The sequence below is a fragment of the Salvia hispanica genome, chromosome 1, assembly GCF_023119035.1.
Source record: "Salvia hispanica cultivar TCC Black 2014 chromosome 1, UniMelb_Shisp_WGS_1.0, whole genome shotgun sequence".
Taxonomy (NCBI): domain Eukaryota; kingdom Viridiplantae; phylum Streptophyta; class Magnoliopsida; order Lamiales; family Lamiaceae; genus Salvia; species Salvia hispanica.
Window position 1 is genome coordinate 23324646 of NC_062965.1, and position 18774 is coordinate 23343419.

General features: G+C 34.4%; 4 protein-coding genes across 4 annotated transcripts in view; 1 reads left to right on the forward strand and 3 right to left on the reverse strand.

Moving 5' to 3' along the window:
• LOC125190981 (receptor-like protein 18) overlaps positions 1 to 6167 on the reverse strand; it is a 61305-nt gene extending 55138 nt beyond the window's left edge. Inside the window, exons 1-2 of the mRNA XM_048088426.1 lie at positions 6093 to 6167; positions 5567 to 5988 (exon numbers count right to left, since the gene is read on the reverse strand). Of these exons, the coding sequence (XP_047944383.1) occupies positions 5567 to 5988; positions 6093 to 6167 (497 nt within the window). The remainder of the gene's footprint in view (positions 1 to 5566; positions 5989 to 6092) is intronic.
• A 510-nt stretch (positions 6168 to 6677) lies between these two features.
• Positions 6678 to 7233, reverse strand: LOC125190990 (receptor-like protein 43). Its single transcript, XM_048088439.1, has 3 exons — positions 7116 to 7233; positions 6894 to 7037; positions 6678 to 6796 (listed from the first exon to the last, which is right to left on the reverse strand). The coding sequence occupies exons 1-3, from the start codon at positions 7231 to 7233 to the stop codon at positions 6678 to 6680; spliced, it is 381 nt and encodes a 126-aa protein (XP_047944396.1).
• Positions 7234 to 11234: 4001 nt separating this feature from the next.
• On the forward strand, positions 11235 to 14157 carry LOC125200859. Its single transcript, XM_048098669.1, has 6 exons — positions 11235 to 11361; positions 12343 to 12678; positions 12752 to 12932; positions 13009 to 13131; positions 13450 to 13590; positions 13708 to 14157. Exons 1-6 carry the CDS (start codon positions 11240 to 11242, stop codon positions 14086 to 14088), a joined length of 1284 nt encoding a protein of 427 aa, XP_047954626.1. The 5' UTR covers positions 11235 to 11239; the 3' UTR covers positions 14089 to 14157.
• A 625-nt stretch (positions 14158 to 14782) lies between these two features.
• Positions 14783 to 18523, reverse strand: LOC125190999 (protein FAR1-RELATED SEQUENCE 5-like). Its single transcript, XM_048088451.1, has 4 exons — positions 18162 to 18523; positions 16885 to 17647; positions 15267 to 16282; positions 14783 to 15171 (listed from the first exon to the last, which is right to left on the reverse strand). Exons 1-4 carry the CDS (start codon positions 18184 to 18186, stop codon positions 14783 to 14785), a joined length of 2193 nt encoding a protein of 730 aa, XP_047944408.1. The 5' UTR covers positions 18187 to 18523.
• Positions 18524 to 18774: the final 251 nt, after the last annotated feature.

Consider the following 18774-nt stretch of genomic DNA (forward strand, 5'->3'; position numbering starts at 1 on the left):
TTCTAAGTTTAGGAGAAAACGTTGTGTATTTGCTTGTGTATGTTAATTGTGCTGAATTTAGGGTTATTTGTGTCTAATTGGAATGCTTTAGCATGTTTACATACTAAAACATAAAGGGCCTATGGTTGCATAAAATAAAAGGAGAATTTTGAATTTTTTGTTCGAGTTAAATACTTGAATTGTTAACTGCTAATATACGGAGTGAATGAAGGAAAAAAAACTTGATAACAACATTGAATGCTTCAACAATGACATTTAAGGCATCCTACTAGACATTTGTCAACCCTTACATTCACTTTTTTTAAGAGCATCAATTAAAGTTTCCATTTATTCACCTAAGCCCCTAATATATTAATTAGAGGGAAAATGTCTTACAAACTAAGTTGCACTTCATCAAATACTTCCTGCGTTCACTTTCCTCAACAGAAACTTCATACAAATAGGTGGCTTCACGCCTCCCATAGCCAGAAGTGAGCTAGGCAGCGTCCATTTCCTGTCACCGCATGTCAATCCAGAAGCCATCGTGGGCACGACCGCGTCTGCCTCCACTTTATTTATCGAACTTCTCTTATTTATTTTTTTCATTTAAGGAAAGAAGAGAATAAAAAACTTCAATTAGTAGGTGTTTAGATTAGTTTTTAAAAATATTTAAGAGTTTACAAACTTTTTGAAAAATGTTTGACAAAGTAAATTTCAAATAATTACTGGAGTATAATTAAGATACAAATACAATGATCAGTTTATAAATAATTCCATTATATTATGGGCATATTGATGGAGATCATTGGGCCAACACAAAGAGGATCGACACGGATGGTCCGATAGTGGATAAGGATGATCAGAACTAAGCCCACTAGCCGTGGACTAGGCCCTAAATAAAGTTCTTTATTAGTTTCTTGCTTTGTTTATTTGTAAGTGAGGATTATAAATCGGGAGTTCAAATGCTGCCCAAAATAATTTGAGTAGGGCCAGCTCAAAACCCATTCTCAATTTCACATGCTTTGTATGGCAAAAAAATTCGGCATTTTAATAATGATTTTGAAAAAATTAATAAATCACGCAAAAATAAAATAAAACAAGCTTTTTAATTTGAAAAAAAGTAATTAATTATTTCCTTCGTCTCAAAAGATGACTTACTTTTATTTTTGATTTGTCCCTATCAAGATGACCTACTATTATTAAAAGTAGAAATACATTTATATGCTCCTGTGTCTTATTTTATTCTCATCACTCAACACAAGAATAAATAAAATAAGATTTTCAATTAATACTCCCTTCGTCTCATAAAAATATGTGCACATTCCATTTTCATCTGTCCCACAAAAAGACGTGCATTCTATTTTTGGAAAGTTATTCCAATTTATTACTCATATACATTAATTTATTTACAACTTATACCATAATTAAAACTACTAATAATACGAGTGATAGTATCTGCTAACATTACCTTAACTACCATTCTTCACATCTCTCTTATTTTACCAATTTCGTAAAAGACAACGATCATTCTTCATATTTGATGTCCAATTCTATTTCTACCATCACAATTGGGACGGGCAATTTGTTAGGGAAATCTAACTCATTAACTGATTCACTTCTTTCTTGCCCTAATCTTCTCTTGACTTCTTCTCTCCCTCGCATTAAATCATGACTGCTGATAATTCAAACCCCAATTCTCAAGTAGAATCCCCTAATCTTCTCTTGACTTCGCCTTCACCCCTTCAATCATGGCAACTGAAACTCATGCTGATAATTCTCAACAAGAGCTTCTATCCGCCATAAAATGTTTAAGGTTGGAACTTCACAACCACAGAGAAGAATATGACACGTCTGACAACTGGTGCTTTCATCTCATACTCACCCTCTATCTTCGTTCATCTTTATTTCAAAAAAAAAATTCCAGCCAACCGCAGCACCATTATCATCGTCACACCTAATCCTCCATATTTTCCCTTAAAAAATTCCACCGTCGAGAAGCTACAAGTCCCTATTTTATACCTTTCACCTTATTTCATCCATATCCTTTTTTCACCAATCAACAAAAGAAAGAGACCTTCTTCACCAAAACAATAACACCAAACCCCTTCTTCGCATAGAAGGCACTCCAACTTCACTTTTTTTTCCTATTATTAGTTATGGCTATTTACCACCAATATCAGCCCCGCACCAGATACACTCAATGTTTGCAAAATTTGATCGCCTATTGGACATGATGGAATCCCGTATGGACGAAGTAGATCGCGGGGGAAAATCTTCGTCGGAAACAATACCCCAGGCCACACCAACCTAGTCGGTCGCGCAACAATCCCGACGGCTTTTTCAGCGCCATCCAGGATGCAGCCAATCGCGTTGGCTACCCTTATGCACCTCCGCTGCCGGAGCCACCGCCACATCCGACTCCATCCCCGCCGTACGCGCAGTGAACCCGCCGCAGCTATCTGCCCCACAGTCAGCCGCCGCCCGCGGGGTTCTAGTTCCAGCGGGTATACCGCCCGACAGAATGCCTCCACCTCTGGGGACCGGTTGTGGAGCAGGAACAGCCACCCCGACAGCCGCATTGCGTGCGCAAAGCCCTAACCCGAGTTGGTTTTTTCAAGAATCATACCGAGCAGCAGTTCTGCCTCCAAAAAGCAGACTTGCTGGGACCTGCCAGTCCCGAGACAGTATGTGGGGGCTCCGGTCTCTAACACTCCACTGGCGCACCCAACCAGGCGTTGGGATCAGCCTGAAACGCGCGTTCGGCAGCGAGTGTCGGTTACGAACCACCGCCCCCGACCGGCTGGTCTCCACGACCACAACCATTGTCCGTGCATCAGCTCACCTGCTGGGACCCACCCGGGAAAAGCAGGGATATCCACCATGTGAACCGCCAACACTGGTGGAGCCCCTTGATCGTGAGTGTGCAAAATTCCGACGTTTGCCGCAGCAACTGCAACCATCGCTACCGGAGGGAGGTTGATAAGGACAGATGTTATGGAGAGGTCATTACCCAAACACATTCCCCAACACTTGACATGAGTTTGGGTAGCTATGATGCAAATGAATTACGGACCAAAAGAAGTCGATGCTTATTCATGAGTTTAGATGTTCAGATTGCATATTCATGTTCAGATTGCATTGTTGATCGTGGTAAGGGAGAAAGAGGAGCTTTGTTCAAAGGATTCCATATTGAGACAGCAGCCAAAGAAGCCATGGATCGTGGCTTGCCTAATGAGAATAAGGGATCATCTTTTGTGGAAATCTTCCTGTCTTGCAGCCCCGATAGGAGTACAGAAAAGGAAGAAAAGACGTTGTTGAACGATGCAGAGGAGGCGATTCCACTAATGAAGTGAAGAAAAGGGCATCGCCTCACTGAGTGTTGTTCAAGTTCCGTCAAAAATGTTGCTGGAAATTATTGGCGCACGAAAAGGGGATGGTGCGTACGGTTTGCCCGTAATTGTTTGTGTCTGTGTGGATGTGAATGGATTTTGGCAGAGCTCCCCATTTTAGCATTGAATTTGGACGACCACATCAGTCCCCCCTTTGTTGATTTTACGGAGGTGATGAAGGGAGACTCAGTTGTTCGGTGTGTGTTTGATCCAGAGGAGATGTCTACAAAGTCTGCTTTCACTCTCTTTTTGCCGTGGTTCCCACCTTGGGACAAGGTGAATTTCAATCGTGGGGGAGTTGATAGATCATCCTTTACATATTATTAGGGAATATCCATAAGATATTATTCTATTTAGTTAATTGTGATTCACCCTATCCTTCTCATATTAGTTTTTGATATTATTAGATTTGAATATCTTTTCATATATTTGTTTCTTGTTCATTAAGTTAGGTAGTAGTTCCATTATTATAAATAGGGATAGGTTGTTATCATTTTATTTATTCAATGAAGCCAATCAATTATCAATGAAATACTTTTCCTAAACTTGTTTTGAGCAACAAGAATATTATCTTTCGTCCCTAGTTGTTGTTCGTCGGAGAACGTCCGAAAATCAGCAATTCGTGGTCCATCTTTCGAGAACGTCGAAGGTTCGATCACCTTATCCCTCCGAGAAGTTAGTTAACCGGCCTCGTTACGAGCACGTCTGTAACACCTCCACATCGATCCCCAAAATTTACCGGAGACGACCCATCAGTCTGGATTCACAAGGTCCAATCCTATTTCGACTACTTGAAACGTCGGAAAAGGACCGTTTCGCAGTCGGCCTACTGTTTGAACACCGCACGTACAATTGGTTCCTCCACCAACATGATCACAATTTGTTGAAAACATGGCCTGAATTCTTGGAGGCCGTGAAATGTAGATTCGAGCTCTCCGGGCGTTGAGGCGGCAGGTGTGATTTCGGGGGAATATGTCGACACCTTAATCAGTGGCGGCAGTACACATAACTTCATCCATTCCGACATAGTCAAGAAATTGCAATTGGAGGTTACGCCAACCAGTCCTTTTCGTGTTTATGTTGGCAATATTTATGGGGAGTCGTTATTTTGTAAGCAAAGTGTAACAATGTCAAGTTTTCACTTCAAGGACATGAGTTTGTTGCTGATATATTTGTGATCCCCATTCATGATACAAAGATGGTCTTGGAGCTCCATGGCTGAAGAGTTTCAGTGAGATTTACCGAAACTATGATGAACGCACGATGGAATTTATGCATAACGTAAGATGGTTACATTACGGGGCGGTTGGGCGAGGGAAGAGATATATTTTACAACACAAAGAAGGGCTAGGTATGTTCTATGGAATGTGATTAGTGTTGATCAAGTCACTTTTCCAAATTTATCATGGTTGGTTTATTTGAGATTGTCTTTTCAGTAGGACTAACTAATCATTTTAAGTCACTAATCATTGTGATTTCGGTTTTTTATCATTGTTTGATTTATATATTTAGCTTGATTCTAATATATCAAAACCAATTATTGAAATTTTTAATTTCACGAAAAATCATAAAATCAAAGTTCAGTTTGCTCGTTTTCTCTATAATTTCAAAAGATGACGGCACATGCCTCCAATGATAAGATAACAAATACACTGATAATGAACCTTACAAAACATTGGATAATTAAAGCAAACATATTCATACTATTACCAACACATTCTTGGATAACTAAACTTCATCACCACTATTGTCTCTTCTAACCTCATTCCTCACAACTCCGTCTATCTCCTATTTCCGGCGTTGGCAACACTCAAACATCTTCTCGAAAACATCCTCAAGTTTCTCAAAGTACTTATACCTAAAACTTCGACAAAGTAAAAGCACCCAAGAGAAGCCTCCTAATCCCACAACATATCCAGCCGCAGCAAACACATAATCCCACTCAATCTCCCTATCCGATTCCACTTCCACAAACCGCGGTGATGGATTCGTGCACCTAATGTGCATAGGGAGACCGCACAATCCCGTGTTCCCTTCAAATGAATCAGCAGAAAATGTTTGCAACTGATTCCCTATCGGAATCTCTCCAACTAGCTTGTTGTGAGATACATTCATCACACCGAGGAATGTGAGCACGCGATCTCCTTTGGTATCTCCCTGTGAGCTGGTTCATTGAGAGGTCAAGTGATCCAAGTTGCCTCAACTTGCCAAATGACTTTGGGATTCGACCGCTGAGAGCATTGTGAGATAAGTTGAGAAGATAGAGTGAGTTGAGCTCACCAATTTCCATGGGGATTTCGCCATGAAAATTATTGCAAGAGAAGTCAATAGAGATAAACTCTGGCCAAATCTTGACAAGCTCGAGCTCTAGCCCTTTAATGGTTAATGTCACCTCGTTCCCTTTGTAGAATCCCATGTACGAAGCCATGAAACCTAAGTTGATACGGTCCAACTCTGCATCACGATCCAACACCATTCCTCTCCAATTTGTGAAGTTGAAAGGATATAGATTGCCATTGAAATTATTGGAAGCTATGTCAATGATTTGAAGACTTGGCCAACTCTTTTGACATGTGATCTCCCGTGGAATCTGTTCGAGCGCAACACAAGCAACCGCAAGCTAGATGGGAGCATACATGGGAAATTACCAACTATTTGATTGTTTCTCACATTCATAACTTCTAAGGAAGTGCAATTCTCTAGAGAAAGTGGAACACCACCTACCAAATTGTTGTGACTCACATCTAAAGTCTTTAGGCTACAATTGGGAGAAATATTATCAGGGATCCAACCAGTCATGTTGTTTCTACCCAGATTAAGAACTTGAAGATTCTTCAAATTTTCAAATAGACAGAGAGGTATACTTCCACTCAAGTTATTGTTTGAAAAATCAAGAAATTCAAGACTTGTATTGTTGCAAATGAAGGGTGGAAGTGGTCCCCATAGATTGTTATTAGCTAGTGACATATAGTAATAGGAAATTTTTATTTCTTAATCTTTGTATATAACATTAAGCATACAATAGCAACTATGCACAACCCTATAATCCATATATATGAGTTAAACGAGTGGGTTTCATTGTTTCATTTTAATTAGTTCTTATGGTTTCCTAACTTATTATAAAAAGTGGGTTTCATTAATGTTTTGAAGTTGAAGTTTGATTATTAAGAATGTTTTCATTTCCAAAAGGTTAAGAGGGCATTCCATACATGTGTTTTGCATCATCAAGAATATCATGTAATAGGGGATTGTGTCATGTGTATGTGTGAGAGAGAATATGATACCATTTAAATTGTTATTGTTGAGCCATCAGTAGCGAAGGTTTGTCATGTTTCCAATCTCTCCTGGCAATGGTCCATTGAAATTGTTTACTTCCAATTGTAACTCTATCAAATTAACAAGGTGACCAATCTCTATTGGAATGAAACCTGGACAACATGAATTTTGAAAATCCAATTTGTTTAATTCTACTATGGTAGATATTCCTAAAATTCAAGACTTGCAAATAAAATGACAAGATCTTACCACTTAAAGCATTGCTGTTAAGGAACAATCCATACATGGTTGTTAAGTTCCCAATTTCTCTTGGCAACGATCCGCTAAACATATTTCGAGACATGCTTAAGCGCTCGAAATTCCTAAGATGACCAATCTCCTTTGGAATATTGCCTAATGTAGCAAAATCATCAGCTCATTTTTAGCTAAGTACAAAATATTTGAGTAGTTTAAGTTCCTGCCCAATCATACCAGTGAAATTGTTGAATTCAAGGCCAATTCTGAGAAGAGATGTCATGTTTCTAATATCTCTTGACAATGACCCACTTAATTCATTGAAGGCAAAGTCAGCATATTCCAAAGATGGCATGCTAAATATAGTTGATGGCAATGGGCCTTTTAACCTGTTGTAACTCAGGCCCAAACCTTGTAAATTAGTTAGACGACCAATCTCTTCTGGTATATTACCTAACAAGTTGAAAATTTATGAAATGACATCAAAAACATAATCAAATGTAAATTGCATCACATCTACATCGAATTATATATGAGTCAATACATGAAGGGCAATATTATAATTATTTCTTAAAGGAATACAGTAAAATTGATAAAGTAGAAGAGATATAGAAAGAAAAATGATTAGAGTATTGTTAGTAGAAAATGAATCTAACCTCGTTAGAACTTAGAAAGAACAACATATCTAAAATGGAGGTTATATATATATATATAGGGGTGCATTATAATGATAACCCCAATTTGTGTGATAACCCTATAACTAAATCTCCACCACACATTTTTAAAATATATGGTCTAGATTTAATCTAACAAAACTATCATTTTATCAAATAAAACTATCATTTTCGGATATATTAAGGGCAAAATTGTCATTTCATTTTAAAATTTGGTGGGAAAGAAGAAACTTGACTCAGACGTTAACATTCGATTTCTCACAACTCAAACCCTCCATCAATATCTCCCACAATCAAACCCTCCGAATCCCGTTTCAAACCCTACGAATCGAAGGAAAAATCATCACAATTCTGGAATATGTCGAAGGAAAACGCTGAAGCTTCACCGAAGAAAGGTTGGATGAAGTTTATTACTTATTTCACTTTTGATTTTGCTCGATTTATCATTTTGCTGAAGATTTTCTCGATTTTTTTTAGATTCTGTAGTTTTTTAGTGTAGATATTTCTTACATTTATACAATATCGTTCATGCATAACAATATTGAGAACAATCTACATATTTAGATTTACATTTTACCGTGCATGCTGCTGGTGTGTGTTTTTCTGTGTTTGTGTGTGTGTTTTGCTTTGTTTACGTGTGTTTTTGCTGTGTGTGTGTTGCTATGTGTTTGGTTGATCTGTTTAAATGTAGAAATTGTGATTTTGCTTGATAAAATGATACTTTGTGAATAGTGTTTTGTTTTACTTAAGTGACAAGTTATGCCCTCTCTGCTTTTTTGAACTCATTGAAATTCAGAAAATGATAGTTTCAGATTATAAAATGATAGTTTCATGGGATATGGGATAAAATGATAGTTTCATGGGATAAAATGATAGTTTACATTATAAAATGATAGTTTCATGGGATAAAATGATACTTTATGTTTGTTTGTGTGTGTGTCCTGATGCTAATGCTGCTGTGTTTGTGTGTGTGTTGTTGTGTGTGTCTCTGTGTTTTTGTATGTGTGTGTGTGTTGCTATGTGTTTGGTTGATCTGTTTAAATGTAGAAATTGTGCCTTTGCTTGATAAAATGATACTTTGGGTGCATAAAATGATAGTTTCTGAAAATGATAAAATGATACTTTGTGGATAGTGTTTTGTTCTACTTAAGTGACAAGTTATGCCCTCTCTACTTTTTTGAACTTATTGAAATTTAGAAAATGATAGTTTCAGAAGATAAAATGATAATTGCACTTGATAAAATGATAGTTTCAGATTATAAAATGATAGTTTCATGGGATATGGGATAAAATGATAGTTTCATGGGATAAAATGATAGTTTACATTATAAAATGATAGTTTCATGGGATAAAATGATACTTTATGTTTGTTTGTGTGTGTGTCCTGATGCTACTGCTGCTGTGTTTGTGTGTGTGTTGTTGTGTGTGTCTCTGTGTTTTTGTATGTGTGTGTGTGTTGCTATGTGTTTGGTTGATCTGTTTAAATGTAGAAATTGTGCCTTTGCTTGATAAAATGATACTTTGGGTGCATAAAATGATAGTTTCTGAAAATGATAAAATGATACTTTGTGGATAGTGTTTTGTTCTACTTAAGTGACAAGTTATGCCCTCTCTACTTTTTTGAACTTATTGAAATTTAGAAAATGATAGTTTCAGAAGATAAAATGATAATTGCACTTGATAAAATGATAGTTTCATGGGATATGGGATAAAATGATAGTTTCATGGGATAAAATGATAGTTTACATTATAAAATGATAGTTTCATGGGATAAAATGATACTTTATGTTTGTTTGTGTGTGTGTCCTGATGCTAATGCTGCTGTGTTTGTGTGTGTGTTGTTGTGTGTGTCTCTGTGTTTTTGTATGTGTGTGTGTGTTGCTATGTGTTTGGTTGATCTGTTTAAATGTAGAAATTGTGCCTTTGCTTGATAAAATGATACTTTGGGTGCATAAAATGATAGTTTCTGAAAATGATAAAATGATACTTTGTGAATAGTGTTTTGTTCTACTTAAGTGACAAGTTATGCCCTCTCTGCTTTTTTGAACTCATTGAAATTTAGAAAATGATAGTTTCAGAAGATAAAATGATAATTGCCCTTGATAAAATGATAGTTTCATGGGATAAAATGATACTTTGACTTTATATAATGACATAAACTGTTTAACACACTAAAATCTTTTGTTTATTAGGAAAGAACATTCGTGATGATGATGATTATGAACATAGAACATTAGCAGAAGAAGTAGAACATATAAGAAATAAGAAGAAAAGAAAGAATGATGATGCAACTGATGGTAAGACAACATCAAAGAAGGGCAAGAAAAAAGTTGTTGAAGATATTACAGTCATTAAGATAGCAACTTTGGCAGGAAGAAGGAATACTGACTTCTTCGTTGACATGCTTGAATCTCTAAACGAGAATCAAAGAAGAGCTGTTAGAGAGATTGGGTTTGGCGCACTCCTAAACTTCAATATAAGAAGTTTCCCAAGAGCATTAGCGTATTATCTGATCTACAACTTTAACCGTAAAAGTTCATCAATTGAGTTGAACAGTGGGGAATCACTGTTTTTAGACGATGAAGATGTTCACATAACTCTTGGGTTCCCGATTGGATCTTTACCTATCAATAAGAGCAAATTTCAGAAAAATACCCACATCAAAACTGAAATTGCTAAATTCTGTAAAGGTGGAGAGAAAAAAATGGTGCCAAAGTATGTTGTAGAGCAGATGGAGAGAGACAAAGAAGGTGGTGAGTTGTTTAAATGGACTTTTATGGTTCTCATGGAGTATGCCTTGATTAACACTCCTGCTGATGGAAATTTGAGGCCAAAAATTTTAGATTACATAGCTGATGTTGAGAAGATCAAAGAATACAATTGGTGTGGCTATGTCATATCTAGATTGCATGAAACACAAAAGAGGTGGAAAAAAAACACAGCAAAGATATTTACCGGGCCAGTTATCTTTGTAGTGGTAAGAATATATTTGTTTTCCATTGTCTATGAATCTATTTACAGAAAAACTAATATTTAGTTTTTGTTTAATGTAGGCTTGTTACGTGGACAGGATTCTTTTTGAAAAAAAAATGGTGCCAAGATGTTATCCAACAGTGAAAGGATGGACTGCCGAACTGTTGAAAGAAAGACAAAGAGCAGAAATGGAGAATTCAACATTTGGTATGGGTCATATGTATGACAGATATAAAAAGCAGCCACATGAAGAAAATGATGAAGATGACGAAGAAGAAGAATCTCAAGATGTAGAAGTGGGGACAACCAATGAATGGGAGAATTTCTTACATGAATGGAAGGAAGCTGCCAAAAATGTTAAAGCGTCAATGGAGAAGATTGTTGATGTCCTTGAAGCAGCGCCGGAAAAACTCAGGAATCTAAATAGCTTTAAGATAATCTGTGATACAACAAGAAATGCAGTGGGATTGAGAGAGGAAGGTGTGCAGCATGTTATAGAAAGTCAGAATACAATGACACAGGCTATAAACAATGATGAAACTGATGATCCTGAATGGATTGATATCATGATTGAGTTAACTAAAGCTGCTGAGAGGACATATATATTGAAAAATAGGAATGAGTTCCCTACCTTCACTCTGATACCTGAATGTGACGACAGTCCTAATGAGAATCAAGAATTTAATCGGGAAAAGGATGTAGAGAAGGAAAAAGATGATGAGGTGGAAAACGAGCAAGAGAAACAGAATGAAAGCGAAAAGGAAATGGCTAATAAAGCAGCTGGAAAAGAAGAGGAAAAAGTTTCAGGGAAAGAAGTTCAGAATGAAGAATATGAGGTAACTTTTAAAAATGATAGTTTAAGTACATAAAATGATTGTTTATATGGTTAAAATGATATAGGTTTGATGATGTTTTTTGGTGGTTCTGTTTTATTTGAAAACTGATACTTTTGCATCATAAAATGATAGTTTAAGCGGATAAAATGATACTTTTGCATGATAAAATGATAAAATGATAGTTTCGGGGAATAAAATGATAGGTTCTGTGAATAAAATGATAGTTTTGTTTCATAATGATAGTTTTAGATTTTTGGCTATGAGTATTATTTTATCAGCTATGAGTATCATTTTATCAGCCAAAAGTATCATTTTATCTACTGCAAGTATCATTTTGTCATTATATAATTCAGAAGTACCATTTTATAACATAAAAATGAATTATATTTTCATGCATATAGAAAAGTATCATTTTATCAGCTATAACTATCATTTTATCAGCCAAAAGTATCATTTTATTAGTAAGAAGTATCATTTTGTCATTATATAATTCAGAAGTATCATTTTATAACATAAAAAGTATCATTTTATCAGCTATGACTATCATTTTATCAGCAAAAAGTATCATTTTATCAACTGAAATATAATTTAATCAGCAAAAAGTATCATTTTATGTATATTAGCAACAAAAGTAATATACCTGTTAGTGTTGTATGTTGAATCAAATGAAATTACATCTCCAAACATATGATAATTTCATCTTGAAATAGCATCATCCCAGAACTGATACTTTTATTTGAAAACTGATACTTTTGCATCATAAAATGATAGTTTAAGCGGATAAAATGATACTTTTGCATGATAAAATGATAAAATGATAGTTTCGGGGAATAAAATGATAGATTCTGTGAATAAAATGATACTTTTGTTTCATAATGATAGTTTTAGATTTTTGGCTGATAATGTGATAGTTCCTGTGGATAAAATAGTATACCTTCTGTCAATAACAATTTATATTTTTTTTTAATGAAAGCATGACAGAGTTGATACCATAATAACCACTGTCATGGAGGATATCCACAGAGATGATGAAGTTTTAAAACAGAGAGAAGAAAATTTGAATAAGGAGAAAGTGGTTTCTCAAGAAGATGATGAAGTTTTAAAACAAAGAGAAGAAAATTTGAATAAGGACAAAGGGAAGAAGATGGTTTCTCAAGATCCTCCAATGGAAAAGGAGAAAGTGGTCAGAACAACAAAGAAAATTGTTGAAGCAATGTGCTCTCCCTACAATGTCAGAGCAGTGAATCTGAAAGGAAAGCTGAATAAAGAAGAGAGAGAAATAATGTACTGGTTGATGGCAGATGAAGAAAGTGAACAGTAAGTTTTGAATTACATAATTATATTCTTATTCAGTTCTTTTAACTAACATTAAATATGAATTTGAAATCAGTTATGAGGTAGTTTATGAGAACGACAAGATCACATTGTTCAAGATTGACTTCCACAGCCTTGCTCCACGTACATACGTCAGGATCAACATCATAGATGCATGGGTTGTGTTCCTCAACCACAATGAAAAATTCAAATCAAAGGCATCACCGAGTCGTCTTTTCATCAACACCACACCTACGGTACAGTAAACGATTAAATAAATAATAGTATTACATTAAAAGTTAAAATATATTTACAAAAATGTAAACATGACAGATTTACAACATTACTGCAAGGAGATCTGGTTGGACTGAAGCAGAGAGTCGAGAAAGATTTTGCTCAAACTTGAATGAATTTGTGTCAAAGATTGAAAATTTCAAATGGGAAAATTATGACCTGGTAAGTAATAATTAGATATACATTACAGAACAGGGGTGCGTTATAATGATAACCCATATTTATGTGATAAGCTAATAACCCTATCATTTTATGGGTCAAAAGTATCATTTTTACTAAAAATGATATTTATACATGATAAAATGATATTTTTCGTCCATAAAATGATATTCTGTTCTATAAAATGATACTTTTCTTCCATAAAATGAGGGTTATTAGGTTATCATCATAAATATGCGTTATGATATGATGACATCCCTTACAGAACAACATACCTATATTTTTGAAAATGACATTTATATATAATGTTTTGAAAATTAGATATTCTTTCCGATCTGGGCGTATGAACATTATTATATCATCTGCTTCAATCTCAAAATGCAAATGATGGATGTGATTGACAATTCTCTGGTTAGTGAAGATTTACTTGAGAAGAAATATGAAGATGCACCAAGTACTCTGGTATGTTTAGTTAAATGCATTCAATATTTATTAGTTAAAATGCATTGAATATAATTCAGTATGGAACATAATATAATTTTTAATCAACCTCATGTATGTTTTGTGTTATTTGAATAGAGAAATTTCTTCCGAACTTATCTTGGAAATGGAGTCAATCCATCAATGGGAAGAACTGTCAAACTGTCAAAAACCAGATACATGAATATGCCATGGCAGAACGATACAAATAAAGTTGACTGTGGAATTTATGTGATGCGCCATTTGGAGACTTACATGGGTGGTCCTGTTCGTAACTGGAATTCGGGTTTAACGAAGAAGGGAACAGAGTCTTTCATAAAACTCCGTGCCAGATATACTGAAGCATTGCTTATTGGAGATACTAACAAGAAGGCTTTTGAGACACTTACAATGATAAAGAAGAAGTTTGAGAATGACAGCAAAAAAGGAGAAATTGATGTTGAAAAGATGATCAGAGAATTTGAACCCCTTGTATACTAACTTATATGACTTGATAATAGCGTTTTGTAATAGTGGTTTCGAATATAATCACCCAAAATTATCATTTTATCTGCTGCAAGTATGTCATTTTATCAGTCAGAAGTATCATTTTATCATTTTATCTGCTCCAAGTATCATTTTTTCAGGTTAAAGTATCATTTTATCAGTTTATAAACAAAAGAATGATGTTATAAGCCAAAATGTCATTTTATAAGCCCAAAGTATCATTTTATTACTGCAAGTATCATTTTGTCATTTTATCAGTCAGAAGTATCATTTTATCATTTTATAAGCCCAAAGTATCATTTTATTAAACAAAAATGTCATTTTATCAGAAGTATCATTTTATCAGTCAGAAGTATCATTTTATCATTTTATCTGCTGAAAGTATCATTTTATCAACTGCGAGTATCATTTTATAATTTTATAAGTCAGAAGTATCATTTTATCAGCTTATATATCATTTTGTCAGATTAAAATATCATTTTATCCGTTGAGAGTATCATTTTATCAGCTTATATGTCATTTTTTCCAGCTTATACATGATTTTATAAGGTTATTGTCATTTTATTTGCTGCGAGTATCATTTTTTCAGGTTAAAGTATCATTTTATCAGTTTATAAACAAAAGAATGATGTTATCAGCCAAAATGTCATTTTATACACCAAAAATACCTAAACTATATCAAATGGCTTCAATCTGTCTTCTCATTGACTCTACCACAATTTCTTGAATCATGACGACCCATCTCATGACATTTACCACACCGTCGTAGAGGCTTATTTGCTTTCCTTATTGCACTCTGCCTCTTTGCTACTTTGCCACTAGCTGATCCTTTGGTACTAACAACGTCTGGAGGATGTACATCAATTACATCAGGTACTGCCATTCCATAAAAATCCTCAACCATCTTCTTCTTTTCAATGACTGAAGGTGCTGCACAATTTCCAAATATATGTTGTTCCAAATCATCAAGACCAGCACTTAACAAAGACAAATGATCAATACTTCCTTCAGACTTTTGGACTAATCGATAAAAGTTGGAGAACAACTTTTTCTTAACTTCCTGCTTTTCATCCAAATCTGCAAGATAAAAGATAACATTATTACAATAAGTACTATCATTTCTCTGACTGAAAAATAGAATTTTTACAAATAAGGTTAAAAATGGAACACACGTTCAAATGGTTGTTGTTCCTCAGATGGTAGACCATGTGCTGCCTTTAGTAAAGAGCTCTTCAACCACCTTCGACCAAAATATTTCTCAGGAATGAGATTAGCAGACTTATTCTTCAACAAACAAAATATATGACAACATAACAAACCAATTCTGGAAAACTTCTTGCAACTACAGTCGAATGTGTCTTTCTTACAATCATACTTAACATCCAATGTTCTACCATATTGGTCCTTGACCTGATGCATCTTGATGTTATCCTCAACAGTAGTTATAGAAACAATCTCACATACCATACTTATTTCCTGTTGTACATGTTTGAAAATAGAATCAGTGTAGATTGTAGATGCATGCTTCTCAATAGGCAATTGGGTTGACAAATCAGGAATAGTTGAGTAATCCAAGTAGTTCAATCGTGAATTGGCATTCCTTTGATCTCCCACAGCATAATTAAAGAAATTGATGAACTGTACAAGATTTGCACGTGGCTTTGTGTAGTTTTTAAAAAAGCTATTCTCCGATTCAGACATCGATGTAGTCCTAAGAAGCGACCCCATGGGAAAATCTCGAAAATAAGCAGGAACCCAGAATTCTCTATCTTCAAACATTGATCCAAACCAGTGCACGTCTTCTAATCCATACCGTTCCATTATATCATTCCATATTATATCAAACTCATCAGGCTCTAACAAATCAGACCAAACACATGCATTCAACTCTTTTTTGAAATCTTCATTACCAAGTAAAGATTTGGGCAACTTATCTGACACCTTAACCATGATATGCCACATACACCATCGGTGCCTTGTTTGTAAAAGTACTTGTTGAACAGCAAGTTTGATCCCCCAATCTTGATCAGTGATAATCAATTTGGGTGCTACCCCCATGCATCGAACAAAACAGCCAAACAACCAAGAATAGGATTCTCTACCTTCACTTGATAACAAGCCAGCTCCAAATGTAACTGGTCTAGAATGGTTATCTTTTCCAGTGAATGGAGCAAAAATCATGCAATACCTTCAGAATATAGCATAAAAATGAATTATATTTATCATAAAATGGTTAAAATGATATAGGTTTGATGATGTTTTTTGGTGGTTCTGTTTTATTTGAAAACTGATACTTTTGCATCATAAAATGATAGTTTGAGCGGATAAAATGATACTTTTGCATGATAAAATGATAAAATGATAGTTTCGGGGAATAAAATGATAGGTTCTGTGAATAAAATGAGTATATTCTGAGTATCATTTTATCAGCCAAAAGTATCATTTTATTAGTAAGAAGTATCATTTTATCTACTGCAAGTATCATTTTGTCATTATATAATTCAGAAGTACCATTTTATAACATAAAAATGAATTATATTTTCATGCATATAGAAAAGTATCATTTTATCAGCTATAACTATCATTTTATCAGCAAAAGTATCATTTTATTAGTAAGAAATATCATTTTATCTACTGCAAGTATCATTTTGTCATTATATAATTCAGAAGTATCATTTTATCAGCTATGACTATCATTTTATCAGCAAAAAGTATCATTTTATCAACTGAAATATAATTTAATCAGCAAAAAGTATCATTTTATGTCTATTAGCAACAAAAGTAATATACCTGTTAGTGTTGTATGTTGAATCAAATGAAATTACATCTCCAAACATATGATAATTTCGTCTTGAAATAGCATCAGCCCAAAAGAGTCTAGTTAACTTTCCATGAGATCCTATCTCAATTTCATAATAGAAGGCATCAGATGATTCCTTTTGAGAACGCATATAATCAAAAATCATTTGAGCATCTGAACCATCAATATTGGACATAATATCACGATAACCATTTCTAATATCAATAATATCACATCCAACATTTTCAGGTCCACCCATTATCTCCTTCAAAAGTTTGAATGTGAGAGTGGGACCAATATTACACCTGCCACAATCCTCCATAAACCTCCGATGGATAGGATCCAGATTGCGATTGGCCATCATAAAATGCCTATGCTCATCCGCAACCATTAAGTGATTATGATACTCAACAAACTGATAAACCTCATATCCTCTGCTCTTGCCATCTGAATAATATCTCAAATTGAGCTTAGCAAGACATTCACACCTAAATGACCGACACCTACGCTTTTTAAAAGACACTTCAGTTGATTGGGATGCATGACCAGGTATAAAATTCTTAGAGCCTTGTCTGCTGCAAGCCAAATACTGCCACTTAGTAATACCTTGAACTGATTTGTTACCCATTTTACGAATGCCAAAACCAACTGAACGAGCATAATGTTCATAGAAACCAACTGCTTCTACTAATGTATTGAATTTCATACCAATCATTGGCTTCAAAGCATCATCACAAACAGGAATGTACATACCTACAAATCAGTAAAAGTATCATTTTATCATAGTATCATTTTATCATAATATCATTTTATGCACTAAAAGTATCATTTTATGCAGTAAAAATATCATGTTATGCAATAAACCTATCATCACAAACAGGAATGTAAATACCTACAAATCAGTAATAGCATCATTTTATCATAGTATCATTTTATCCGACAAAAGTATCATGTTATCCGACAAAACTATCATCACATGCAGTAAATGTACATACCTACAAATCAGTAATAGTATCATTTTATCATAGTATCATTTTATCATAATATCATTTTATCCGACAAAACTATCATATTATGCAGTAAACCTAACATTTATAAGCCAAAAGTATCATTTTAACACATAATCGACAATACATAATATAATCAAATAAGAATTTCAGTACATCAGAAACATAAACCAATCAACAACTAATATTAATCTAAAATCAAATTCAATACATGAATATGAACACAATCAATAAGCTAAGTAATAGATAATGATTGTTACCTTCGTTATTTGCTACAGATTCCATCGAAGCAAATTTTCACAGCAATTGAAGAGGTAATCAATGAAAATAAGAACGCAAAATTGAAAACATCTTCCCGATCACAATTATGGAAACAAAATCTGGAGAATACGGAATAATGAAACAAATCGAAGAAAATCTGGAGATGTTGAAATAAAATAGGCGAGAAATATGGAAGATGAAGATGAGAGAATCGATCTTAATTGTGAAGATGAAGATGAAGGAGAGAATTGAGTTCAAAAAGAATGAAAGCGTGATTCGCGCGTTTGGAGTAGAATTCAGAAATTAAATGAGGAAATTACATTTTTACCCCTCTGCGCCTTTTTTATAAGTAAATCTAAGTTTGAATCTCAACCACAAGATTATCAAATATGTGTGGTCCAGATTTGGTTATAGAGTTATTATGTGATTTGGGGGTTATGATATGATCACATATATATATATATATATATATATATATATATATATATGAAAAGATTTGCGTGTGCGTAAGTTTATCTTTTGTTTTTGAAATAAATGATACATATATATATATATATATGAAAAGAGTTTGTGCGTGTGTGTAAGTTTATCTTTTGTTTTTGAAATAAATGA

Bases quoted from the DNA above. Each gene is read 5' to 3' on its own strand.
- LOC125190990 (XM_048088439.1), bottom strand. From the start codon at position 7,233: ATGCCATCTTTGGAATATGCTGACTTTGCCTTCAATGAATTAAGTGGG. The intron at 7,038-7,115 runs GTATGATTGGGC...TTGCTACATTAG, and splicing joins TGAATTCAACAATTTCACTG to GCAATATTCCAAAGGAGATT. The intron at 6,797-6,893 runs GTAAGATCTTGT...CATGTTGTCCAG, and splicing joins TAACAGCAATGCTTTAAGTG to GTTTCATTCCAATAGAGATT.
- LOC125200859 (XM_048098669.1), top strand. From the start codon at position 11,240: ATGATGAGGTGGAAAACGAGCAAGAGAAACAGAATGAAAGCGAAAAGG. The intron at 11,362-12,342 runs GTAACTTTTAAA...AAAGCATGACAG, and splicing joins TTCAGAATGAAGAATATGAG to AGTTGATACCATAATAACCA. The intron at 12,679-12,751 runs GTAAGTTTTGAA...ATTTGAAATCAG, and splicing joins GCAGATGAAGAAAGTGAACA to TTATGAGGTAGTTTATGAGA.
- LOC125190999 (XM_048088451.1), bottom strand. From the start codon at position 18,186: ATGGAATCTGTAGCAAATAACGAAG. The intron at 17,648-18,161 runs GTAACAATCATT...ACTGATTTGTAG, and splicing joins ATCTGTAGCAAATAACGAAG to GTATGTACATTCCTGTTTGT. The intron at 15,172-15,266 runs GTGTGTTCCATT...TTTATCTTGCAG, and splicing joins GGAACAACAACCATTTGAAC to ATTTGGATGAAAAGCAGGAA.